This window comes from Rattus rattus, chromosome 2 (genome assembly GCF_011064425.1).
Source record: "Rattus rattus isolate New Zealand chromosome 2, Rrattus_CSIRO_v1, whole genome shotgun sequence".
In the NCBI taxonomy this organism is placed as follows: Eukaryota; Metazoa; Chordata; class Mammalia; order Rodentia; family Muridae; genus Rattus; species Rattus rattus.
Window position 1 is genome coordinate 153,700,382 of NC_046155.1, and position 11,860 is coordinate 153,712,241.

Here is an 11,860-nt window from a genome sequence, read left to right on the forward strand (position 1 = left end):
CAGCCAGTCTCAGGGGAGCTACCAGAAAGAGGAGGTGTCCTCGCTCATGTTCCCGACCGAAAGCCAGTACCATCACTGGCATTGGCTTGCCTGAGTGTTGAATCCACCCATGCCCTCTTCGGGTTCTCATCTTGCTTTATCCTTCAGAATCCCCAGGTAATAACCGGACAGGATTAATTAGCTGGCAGCTCTCCCACCTCCAGGTCTAGGGCAGGGACTAAGAACAAAGGAGACCATGGTGGAGAAAGATGCTCAGTTGGGCTGGACAGGCAGGGGCATACAATTCTAATGAACAGGAGAGAACTGAGTAGGACTGGTGTACCCAGGGTCTCCATGAGGGAGGGCATGGGTCAGGCCACTCACTCATAAAGGTCACAGAGGGGATTAGGAGGCTCCATGACTAATCCAAAGGCTTAACCAAGTCCTGGCCCAGAATCCACCCCCACCTGAGCAGCCCAGGGACACAAATGAGGGCAAGACCTGGAAGCCCCACCCATCATGGGCCTGGGATTTACAAGTATGCCAGAGTCCCCACCATGCAGGCCCCCCACCGCTTCCCCTGCAAAGGGGAAGAGAATTCTGGGAGGAGAGATGAGTTTAAGGGCAGGAGTGTGGGGACTGAAAAGGTTGGGTCGAAGGAAGACTTTAAGTACCGGCTCTTGGAGAACTGCCAAACTTGACAGTGCAAAACGGAAGATTCTGAAGGAAAAGGGGTGCCTTGGGAGAATGCCTGGGGAAGGCAGAGTTTTCGGAAGAGGAAGCTAAGAGGGAGAGTTTAGAAGAGAGGAAGAGCCTGAAAAACAGACAAAGCGCTGGAAAGGTAGAGCCCTTGCATTCACGGTACCCAATACCGTAACATTTGTAAGACAGAATGCTTTTATTTGCCATCCTTTGAGTCTGAGATTTCAGGTGTGTAGGAAAGTCTAATGTGGAGGTACGAAAGGGGTTCAAAGATTGCGACCTGCTGAGAAGTACCCTGAAAAAGGGGCAGAAAGAAGGGCCTGTGAGGCTCCCAGTTGCTTGGCAACCACTGCGGTCAAAAGCTAGCATGGAGGGCCAGGAGGTGTGGCTGGAGCAACAACCCAAGGTTGAGACCCGCCCTTGACAACAAAACTAATAAGGCACCGCCCCCTAACAACGAATGCCTGCGGAGGGGTTGGTGGAGAAGGGTTAGGTAGCCCTAGTCTGGCTTGTGCGCAGGCGCAATCTCCCTCTCCATGAAGTCACACCTCCTGGTCACTTCTTTTTCAGTTTTCTTATTGGAGGGTAAAACTGCCAAGGATTTTTCCTTTGTCTTGGAGGCGGGACTGAACAAACTATCCATAGTCCGATTGGTCAGCCTAGCAGTCTATTGCCAGCTGTACGTGCCTGCATCTGCTTCTCGTGTGCCTATTGGTCCTGGAGATGATCCTGTGGTGTCGGGGGGCGGAGCAGTCGGGGAGACCCGCAGCGGATTGGGTGGTGTCAAAGCGAGGGGCGGGCCCCACCGGCCGGGCGGTTGGGCCGTGAAGGGAGAGTCTTTTCGGCGCTGAGGACGGGCGCTGAGGAGGCGGCGGTGGCTCCTGGGGCGTTTGAGCGGGCTCACTCGAGCCCGCGGGCCGACGCGGACGCAGGCCCAGCCGGCGGAAACGCCCCGGACTCCCCGCGGGCCTTCCTAGCCGCCATGGAGGACGGTGTCTACGGTAGGCCGGGCGAGGCGGGCGGGCGGGCGGAGCGGTTCCCAAGCCCCGCCGCGAACAGCAGAGCAGTGGCGAGGCGCCTTTCAGCGCGCGAGACGGGCTTCCGGCGCGGTCGAGAGCCGGGGGTCCCGGGCCATTGTTTGGGCCGAGCCCGCTTCCGGCGGCGGCGGCGGCGGGCGGGGCGGGGCGCGGAGCGGGGCGGGGCGTACACCCGCGGGAGCAGCGGCCTGGCTTTCTTCCTGCAGACCTAGGCTTAACGCCGTCCCTACCAACCCTGACCCAGGATCCTGCTGCCCTATCCTGACTCTACTGTGTACCCAAGATCCAGACCACGGTGTCTGCTATGGCGGAACCAGAACCTCGGGTTCTTTCCAAGAAATGCACCCAAGATTCAGGACCCCCAACTTTCCCACCATGATGGAGCCAGAATCGGGCCCCCTTACAAGAAATGCACCAAAGGTCCATATTGTGGTGGATCCAGAAGCCAGAGTCCTGATTTCTTTCTAAGATTTGCACCCAAGATGCAGGATTCCCAGGTCCTCAACCACGAAGGGACCTGCTCCCTTCCAAGATCTAGGGTTCCAAAGCCCTTTCGATGATGGAGCCATGAGCCCAAGGCCTTCCAAGTAATGTTTCCAGTATCCAAGCACCCTGTTCTACTGTGTTGGAACCAAGGAGCCAGGGCATCCAAATAAAGCATTTAAAATTCAGACTTAGAGTTTCTGACTGTGGTGGGACCAGGATCCCAGGGAGTGGTTCCCTTCCGAGTAATGGGCCCAGAAATGCATCCTCAGACCTATGAGATGGGATTCTCAGGGACTTCAGCCCCAAACTAAGGACTTCCGGCCCTACTCCCCAGAACTAATCTCTTGACCCTGGTCCCCAGAGCCCCCAGACTTGACTCCAGAGGAGCGCATGGAGCTGGAGAACATCCGTCGGCGCAAGCAGGAGCTGCTGGTGGAGATCCAGCGCCTCCGGGAAGAGCTAAGTGAAGCTATGAGCGAAGTGGAGGGTCTGGAGGCCAATGAGGGCAGGTGAGGACCGTGGGAGTTCATGGGACATGGGGCGTAGCCAGGGCCCTGGGTGCTGAAGCATCGACCCTTGGCTGCTCACCACCCTGCTCTTGCAGTAAGACCTTGCAGAGGAACCGGAAGATGGCAATGGGCCGGAAGAAATTCAACATGGACCCCAAAAAGGTTAGCAGGGAAGATACTCAGGCACGGTTTTGACATCTCTGGTTCTGGAAGTGTTAAGACAGTAGGTTTCCTCTAGGCAGCAGGCTGGATCCCTAGACATCTGTCCAATGATTGTGTACTGAGGCCTTTGGGAGCCTGGCTCTGTGATTTGCAATGCTGAGAACCCTAAGACCCTGCCATATTCTGGGGGACCCCTCGATGTAAGTGCTTACAGTTCAGGGTGAGATAGGTAGTAAGAGAGGGGCTTTCATGCCACAGGAAGAGCCAGGGAAGGATTCCATGTTCCTGTCTACGTGGGCAGGTATGTGGTGTCAGCGTCATTTCTTTATTGTAATGTGTAGTAGTGTATCCAGTTATTCTTCAGACCCGTTCCTCGACAGGCCCAGTTGTTCATGCTGGAATTAGCCGGAGAGGCTGAGGGAGTAGGCTAGGGATGGCGCGTGGGGAGCTATGTGAAGGTGATCGTGCTTTGTTAGGGTGAGGAAGCTTCGGTGCTGAGGTTCATGGGGAGCAGGAACCTCTGCCCTGAGCACAAATCTGGCCCCCTCCCTCCAGGGGATCCAATTCTTGGTGGAGCATGAACTTCTACAGAACACACCTGAGGAAATTGCCCGCTTCCTGTACAAGGGCGAGGGGCTGAACAAGACAGCCATTGGGGACTACCTAGGGGAAAGGTGAGCTGCCAGGCCTGCACAGTGCTCCCACCCTCATTAGCGTCTCACGGGGTACAGCAGGTTTGTGGCCTCCACTGGGTCATGATACAATGGACTGACTAGCTCTGCGGGGGCAGGGTTTGAGTCTTGGGAGGTGGCACCTGTAGGCATCCAGTGAGTAAGGGCACCCGTTATGTTTGAGGGACTGCTGAAGTCTGAATGTTAGCACCTTAACCGTGGATACACAACTGGGTTGTCTGGAAGTCTTGAGCCATGGGCCAGAGCCCCATGTAGAAACCTCTGTAGATGCGTGAGTGCATAGGAACTGGGAATTGCTCGTGGGTTCTTAGATAAAGGCCAGCTCTTGAGATAAGGCTTGTAGGGAGCATAAGAACAGTTGAGAGAAGTGACATCAGGTCCTTTGTGTGCTCAAAGCTTCGACAGGCTACAAGAGCAAAGTGTCCTCCTATTCCAGGACCCAACCTGTGCTTAAAGCCAGGGGACAGGCTGAGCCACTGTGGAGGCAGCACAGTGAACAAGATGTGACATTGTTATCTGTCCTATCACTGTCCTGATGTGACTGTGTCTCCCTCCAGGGAAGAGCTGAACCTGTCTGTGCTCCATGCTTTTGTGGATCTACATGAGTTCACCGACCTCAATCTGGTTCAGGCCCTCCGGTGAGGACGGGGCAGAAATGCACCTGCCAGGGCCTTCTCAGCTGTGAGGGTCAAGCCATACCAATCAAAACAAGCCACACTCACTTCAGGAAATGATTCTCAAATAAGACAAGTCCAGGGTGGGGCCTCCTTTTTCTACTGCTCTCAGTGGATCCTCCTATATGACAGCAAATCACCTTCAACCCCCAGTCCAATTTAGCAAATTTAGTGAATGGGCAAATGGTTGCTTCTATATAGACCCACTGGAATCCATGGCCAGAGCGTACAGATTTGATCAAATTGCATGCCTCCTACTGAAGCTACCGCTGGAGAGATTTGGAGTCTTATTGTTTGGGGGTTAGGATTGAGACAGCATTTCATTGTGTAGCCCTGGTTGGCCTGGAATTCTGTAGACCAGGCTATCCTTGAATTCACATTCATCTGCATCTCCTTCTTGGGTACTGGGATTAAAGGTGCGTGCATTACCACACCAGACAAGGTTTGCATAATGATTTGCCTGCTTTTAACAGAGACTAAGATGTGAGTGTTTTCCAGCCCTGAAACCTATGCTGACCCTGCCTCTCTCCAAACCAGGCAATTCCTGTGGAGCTTTCGCCTCCCTGGAGAGGCTCAGAAAATTGACCGAATGATGGAGGCCTTTGCCCAGAGATATTGCTTATGCAATCCCGGGGTCTTCCAGTCCACAGGTAGGACCAGAAGACAGGGTGTGGACATAGTCTGAGAAAGAAGTGCTAGAATCTGAATCGCCAAACGAGAGGAATAGATGAAGGGTCCAGGGAGGTCATGGTCATCACCCACTGCTGCCTTATTTTACCTGGTACAGACACCTGCTACGTGTTGTCCTTCGCTGTGATCATGCTGAACACCAGCCTTCACAATCCCAATGTCAGGGACAAGCCGGGCCTGGAGCGCTTTGTGGCCATGAACCGGGGCATCAATGAGGGTGGGGACCTGCCTGAGGACCTTCTCAGGGTCAGTGCTGTGCCTAGCCCCACCCCTCTTCTAACCTTACCACCTTGTGCCCCAGTGGTCTCCTAGTGCCTGAACTGGTGTGGCTGTTGACATGGTGTGTGGACATGACTGTTGTTGTGCCTCCCTCTTCTGCTTCCGATTTTCTGGTCTGGCCCTTGGCTCTTGTTTGTGTCTCCTCTCAGGCTTTGCGGGCTCTTTCTCCCATCATCTCTGAGAACCTAACAGGCTTTCCTACTGTTATCCCTTCATCTTTTTCTTCCTCCCTTCTCCCATCTCTTCCGTTTTGTTTCCCTTTCTCCCCTGGTGAGTGAGCAGTTGATTTTCCTGACCCTTGAACAGAAGGCTAAGGGCCAAGAGTTGCTAACTTGTTTTTTTACCCCTCAGAACCTCTATGACAGCATCCGAAACGAGCCCTTCAAAATCCCTGAGGATGATGGGAATGATCTCACCCACACCTTCTTCAACCCAGACCGAGAGGGCTGGCTCCTAAAGCTGGGTACGTCCCTTCCTGAGCCTGCTGGCAACCTTGCAGTGACACTAGTGGCCCGGGTCAGAACTAGGCATCCTCAGTTTTTGCACCTTTGAGAACCTCAAGTTTCCACGATGAAAAAATAGGGCTGAAACCAAGAGCAAACTTACCTGTGTGCTAGGCCTGTATAAAGTGGTCCTGGCCTCTCCTACTCATATGCTTGGAGCCCTCTATGTCAGGGCCTGATGAGCCAGGCTCTTAACCTCCCTCAGTAAAAATCTCCAAAGCCCAGGACAGGGTCAGATGCTTGGCGGACTGCTCTAGACTTGGCCTTGTTGTCAGCCAGCTGAATGTCAGCCCAAGGTGAGCCAGCATAGGGATAATGTTGGGCTTCAGGCCTGGTTGATGAGGGAACAGGACAGAGGTAGGCAGATGGTTTTAGAAGACTCTTGAGTTCCGGGTTGGAGGGGAAGTCACAGGCTGTCCTTGTTGAGAAGTATGATATGGCACATGTGCCGTAACCAGCTGCTCAGTTACCCAGGGCCAGAGGGTCACCGGGAGAGTTGTTCTCAGCTGCGGGTGCTGTGTGACCCCTGAGGCTCACGCAGGCAGGATTTGGGTACGGGCCAGCCATTAGTAACTACAGCTCCGCAGACACTTGCAGTACAGCTACATGTGTCTGTACTGAACTGGAGGGAAGTGATGAGGCTGCCCGGACACTGCTCAGACAGCGTGAGAGCTGCAGTGGGACACTAGGCACTTCATGCACAGTGAGGCTGGAATCGGGCCTCACTTTCCTTGGGCATCAGCAGTGGCTTTGGCATCCGCCAGGTCTTAGGTCCCGTCCTGTCCTGTTGATGTGTGCTCTTGGAGCCAGGCACTCTGTCTTCACAGCCAGTGTACGATCCTGGCGGCTACACATGGCCCTGACCCCTTTGTAGGGTGCAGGGGAGCTGGTAGGATCACAAAAGATCAGGTTCCCCAGCACACAGTAGTTTAGAGGGGGGAGCAAGAAGGCAACTGCCCCCCAAGATGGGGTCTGAGCTGCTCTGCCAACAGTATTTCCCATTTCTCATCTGAAGGACCTGAGGCTCAAAGGTACCTTGCCTGTGAGATGCAGGGGTCTGTCATGGGCTTGATCCTGACCATCACAGCTCATGGAAACATCTCTATCCCCACTGGTTCATCCAGAGGCCACAGTAGGCCATCTTGTTACAGACAAGATATGGGTGGGTGGGTGGACATAGATGGCCAGGGGTTTTCTAAGACCACCCCTACTCCTTAACTCGGAGTTGAGGGTCTCAGGGAACATGTTTTTTCTAGAGCCATCCTGGCCAGGCTGAGCACTGTGGGCAGGGGGAGGTGGTGGCTCCACCCCATGTAGATGTAACTGGTTTTCTTCCTCTCTCCCCCTCCCCTTTGCCTGTTCTCTCGCTGTGGCTCTGGCTCCCTGTGCATCCCTTCCCCGACTCCCTATTTCTGTCGCTGCCGGTTCTTGGGGCACCCCATCCCTCCGCCTTCCCTTCCACACCTGGTCCTGCCTGCTTTCTCGCTGTCTGCCCCAGGAGGTAGGTACCTGGTTTTCTTGCCCCCCCCCCCCCATCAGATAGGGAGAGGCTGCCTTGGCCCAGGGGGAGGGGCTTGGGCCTGTGCCAATAGAATAGCCAGACCCTTTGGTCCAAGCAGGGGGAACCAACTCCTGGGCGCCTCCCCCCCAACCCCACCCCGCAGCTTGTCCTTGCCTGCCTGTCTTCCCTCACTGCCTCTGTCCTAGACCTAAGAACCCTACCTTTCCTGCTCTGCTCCCCCCTCCCTAGCGGTTCCCCGCTGAGCCCGGCCCCTCCCACCCCTTCCCTTGCAGGGGGCCGGGTGAAGACTTGGAAGCGTCGCTGGTTCATCCTCACAGACAACTGCCTCTACTACTTTGAGTACACTACGGTGAGGTGGAGCTTGCAGACACAAGCCAGGATGCGGGGGCAGGGTCCCCAGCTCTCATGTAAACCTGAACTCTTGACTTTGTCTCTTAGGACAAGGAGCCCAGAGGGATCATCCCCCTAGAGAACCTGAGCATTCGTGAGGTGGATGATCCTCGGAAGCCGGTGAGACTCATGAGGTGCCCTGTATCTCCATGTACTGACCCAGGGCTGCTCTGACCTGTCCCCTCCCCTGTATTCTAGAACTGCTTTGAGCTTTACATTCCCAACAATAAGGGACAGCTCATCAAAGCCTGCAAAACGGAGGCGGATGGTCGGGTAGTAGAGGGGAACCACATGGTGTACCGAATCTCAGCACCCACACAGGAGGAGAAAGACGAGTGGATCAAGTCCATCCAGTAAGCCTCATTGGGCTGGGGTCTGAGCCAGGAAGGCTGGGCCTGGGCTTGGGCCTGGGCCTGGTCCCCATCACACCTCTTTTTGCAGGGCTGCTGTAAGCGTGGACCCCTTCTACGAGATGTTGGCAGCAAGAAAGAAGCGGATTTCTGTGAAGAAGAAGCAAGAACAACCCTGACCCTGTCCCCAACTCCATTATTTATTTTGGAGCTGCCCCGCCTGGGTGGCAGGACCCCTGGGCCCTGGGGCTGTGGATCCTGGTTCCCTGTTTGGAAAATCACCACCTCTAGCTCCTGACTCCTTATTTGTAATTAACATGTTGGTAATCTTATTAATTATTTAACCCCTCGCGCCTGCAGATGCCCTCATTTCTTGGGTTTGGGAGAGCTGAGAACCCATCCTCCTGACATTAACCAGGACACTGGGCTTCATACAACATGGAAGGCAGGCACATCCCAGACAGTGACTCCAGCCCTGGGGGTGCTGAGTGGAGAGAGAATCTAATGTCTTAGTGTGGTGGTAGACTCGGCCTACTCTCTACATGTGCTCTGCCCCGCTGGCCTGGCCACTGTTCATGTTGGACCTGTGGTCCTTGGGGGACTTAGTCCAGGAGACTAACACTAGAACAACAGGAGGCTCAGGAGGAGCGAGTCCCGAGAAAACCTGTGTCAGTCCCTAGGAACTGGCTGTGCTGGCCACTGAGTACCCCATGGTGGACTGGAGGGGCAAGTGGTGTGTGTCATGAGGTACACGGGATGCCATTGTGACAGCGGCTTCTGACCCCAGGTCCAGCCACTTGTGGAGGTTTTTGTTTTTAACTGAAAGGCCTGGGCATGTGTCTCCTGACTCGTGGGAGGGGATCTCAGTGAAGGGATACTGCTGAGTCTCCAAGTGGTCCTGTCCTCTTGTGCTTCTGGTGGAGGAGAGGACAAGGGACCAAATGCCTGCTACCCACCTCTAGTGGCAGGAAGCTTTTTGTTACTGTTAGAGTCAAACCTTGCCACCTCCTTCCAGTGCCAGCATGCTAGACTGCTAGCTGCCCTGCCAGACAGGAAGTAGTAGTTGTAAAGGAATTTGCCTCTTCCCAGCATGCTTTAGCATGCAGGCCTGACTGGGAAGAAAGGATTCTGCCCCAGGGCCTTCTGGGACTTGAGAGTCAGAAGGTGTGTGTGTATCTGCAACCCCTGTGCGTGTATGCCCCAACAGCACTGATCTGGATAAATGTGAGCATCCAGGTTCTAATTTAGGTGGGCTTTGGCTCAGACTACTGTCAATAGGCTATAGTCTCTGGGGTATCAGTTTTTCTGAAGCTTACCTTGACATTGGGAAAGGAGCATGAATTACCTCTCCCCCTCCCTCCAGGGGCTGGTGTGAAATGGAGATTCCCAAATAAAACAACTTCAGTGTCACCCAAAGGGCCAGGAAAGCGCTGGGCAGTGAGTATCAGGTTCTTAGCCGCCCTCTCACCTGTCTTGTTTGCCTCTGGGGTGAACCCAGGACAAGGGAATGGTGACTGGGAGGTGCTGCCTGGGATATGGATTCCAGTTTCCCATTCGTGGGTGTCCTGAGCTTGGAAGCTTGTCTTTCATACCTTACGACCAAGTTGTCTTGGCACAGGAGCTTGCACTGATTGCCAGGGTAAGGGGTGGGTTTGAGCTGGACAGTGTGTTCTGGCTTACAAGTTAAGGTGACAAAGACATGAGAGCAAAGGAAAACCCAGTGGCAGGGCTCCTCCTCACCCCAGGATCATTGCCTGCCAACTGGTGACTAACATCGGCCAAGGTAAGCTGTGGCTACAGGAGGCAAGAACAGGTTATACAGGCCTGGCTGTGGGAAGCCAAGATGTGAGGCAGGAGAATAGTGTGTTTAAATGAAGTGGTGGTTGGGGTGGTCTGAGAGTGAATAGAGGGGACGGTGGAAAGGGAGGTCTCCAGTCCTTGGGGACCCAGTGACTAAAGCAGGAAGCAGTGGAAGAGCCACCACCATGTGCCCAGGGCTGTGACAATCCACCATGCTTGATTAAGGATCTAAAGGGAACGCTGCCCAAAGTTTGTGGAACATTCAAGTCATAGCAAAATGCTTAAGCCACCCTTCAGGCCAAGTGTGGAGGGAAAGGGACTCATTTCAATCCATGTGCTAGGTGAGGCAGAAGAATCAAGGTGTTCAAAGCCAGACGGAGGTATGTGAGACCATGCCTTTCCCAGTGCCCACCAACATACCCACATAAAAAGTCCCCAGAGTGTGTGTTTGGACAGGAGGCCACAGAGGGTGCCACGTGGAGATGAATGCAGAGTAGGGGCAAAGCACAGACAAGCCAAGGAGTGCCGACAGTTACCTGAGGCCAGGCTTGCAAAACCACGGAAGAGATTTTTCCAAATACTGATGTCGATGGTCTTGGTCTTGTAGCCTCCACACTGTGAAGCAGTAAGTTTCTGCGGTTGAAGATAACTGAATATGAGTTTGTGGGTGAGGACTAGTGCGATAGTATACCCTCCTTCAGACCAGCGGTCCTGATCCCGGTTCCTCCCTCAGGTGCAGGGGTCCTGGCCTCAGCCCTCCCCCGCAGCCTGGGGAATTGGACCTCTAGCGCTGCTCCCTGAACTGGGTAGGACAACAGCATCTCAGACCTTGGATTGGCCTGGCTCTCACCAGGGGTCTGGCCCTCTCTACTCAGACTGAGGCATGGCGGTCCTGTCCCTCCCTCATATCCACCAGTTCAAGCCACAGCCTTCCTCCTCAGACCTAAAAAATCCTGACCCTTGCCAGGTGTGGTGAGGCCATTAGTCCCAGCACTCAGGAGGCAGAGGCAGGCTAATCTCTGAATTGGAGGCCAGCCTGGTCTACACAGTGGGTTACAGGACAGCCAGGGTCACAGATCTTGTCTCACACACGGTACACATACAGAGTGAGACAGGCAGACAGAGCACATGGTCCTAGCCCACCTCTCTGGCACAGCATTAGGGCTCTAACCCTCATTCTTTGAACTAGGATGCCAAGACCTGGCCCACCCTACTACCATGGTTCCCTCCCCAACCTATGCGGCAGGCCTGCCTCTCAATCATGTCACAGCTTAGTAGGCAGCAATCCAATCCTATGATGAAAGAAAACCCTATGGTTGGGTTCTCCTGACCTCCTCCCCCCATGTCCTGTCACCCCTCTATACTGTCCTGCTCAAACCCACCCTTGCTTGGGCTCTTCCACTGTGTAAGTTCACTCCCTTCATGTACCAGTAAATTTGATCCCCAAGTGTAGGGGATGAGGGACCCAAGTGCAGAGACACCAACAGCCTAGCCACTGAGAAGCTAAGGAACAGGCAGCCACGAGAGGGAGGAGGAGACAGGGACAAAACCCAACATATAACTGAGGCAGAGAGAAAAGGGAGATGCATGGGAGACCACAGAAACAGGAAGAAACCAGAGCAGCAGTCATAGGTCACTGCGAGGAAGACTGGACAAAGACAGAAGCGTTTGGGCAGGTGGAAGAACATCTGTCTAGGGTCGGAAGCGGGTGGGGTGTGTGCATGCACGGTCATATAGACACTTTGTGTGCCTGCCCAGAAGGTGGGCAGTAACGGAGAAATGAGTAGATGGAGACAGGCCAGGGTGGGCAGGCAGGCCAGGCAGTGGCTAGCAGATGGCTCAGTTGAGTTTCAGCAGATCAGTTCTGAGTCCCTTCCCACCACCTGGTCACCCTGTAACAGCTTCAGATCCTGCAGGAACATGATTACCCAAACTGCCCGGTCCCAAGCCAGGGTTGCCACCAACAGCAAGGACCGGAAGGGAGAAGCAGGCAACTCCACTGCTGCATGGGTGCCTTGCCTCAGGGCTATGAGGAAAGGACAGTGACTTTGATGCAGTGTCTACTCCTGGCATCTCCCTCCCACC

The 11,860-nt window shown here is 54.5% G+C and overlaps 1 protein-coding gene across 1 annotated transcript; it reads left to right on the forward strand.

Annotated features, from left to right (window-relative positions):
* The first annotated feature begins 1,467 nt into the window (after positions 1-1,467).
* Positions 1,468-8,324, forward strand: Cyth2 (cytohesin 2). The gene is made up of 12 exons (XM_032893607.1): positions 1,468-1,682; positions 2,566-2,713; positions 2,809-2,875; positions 3,431-3,549; positions 4,125-4,205; positions 4,779-4,891; positions 5,029-5,177; positions 5,562-5,673; positions 7,508-7,584; positions 7,674-7,745; positions 7,824-7,978; positions 8,067-8,324. The coding sequence occupies exons 1-12, from the start codon at positions 1,664-1,666 to the stop codon at positions 8,152-8,154; spliced, it is 1,200 nt and encodes a 399-aa protein (XP_032749498.1). The 5' UTR covers positions 1,468-1,663; the 3' UTR covers positions 8,155-8,324.
* Positions 8,325-11,860: the final 3,536 nt, after the last annotated feature.

Bases quoted from the DNA above. Each gene is read 5' to 3' on its own strand.
- Cyth2 (XM_032893607.1), top strand. The intron at 4,206-4,778 runs GTGAGGACGGGG...TCTCCAAACCAG, and splicing joins AATCTGGTTCAGGCCCTCCG to GCAATTCCTGTGGAGCTTTC. The intron at 7,585-7,673 runs GTGAGGTGGAGC...TTTGTCTCTTAG, and splicing joins ACTACTTTGAGTACACTACG to GACAAGGAGCCCAGAGGGAT.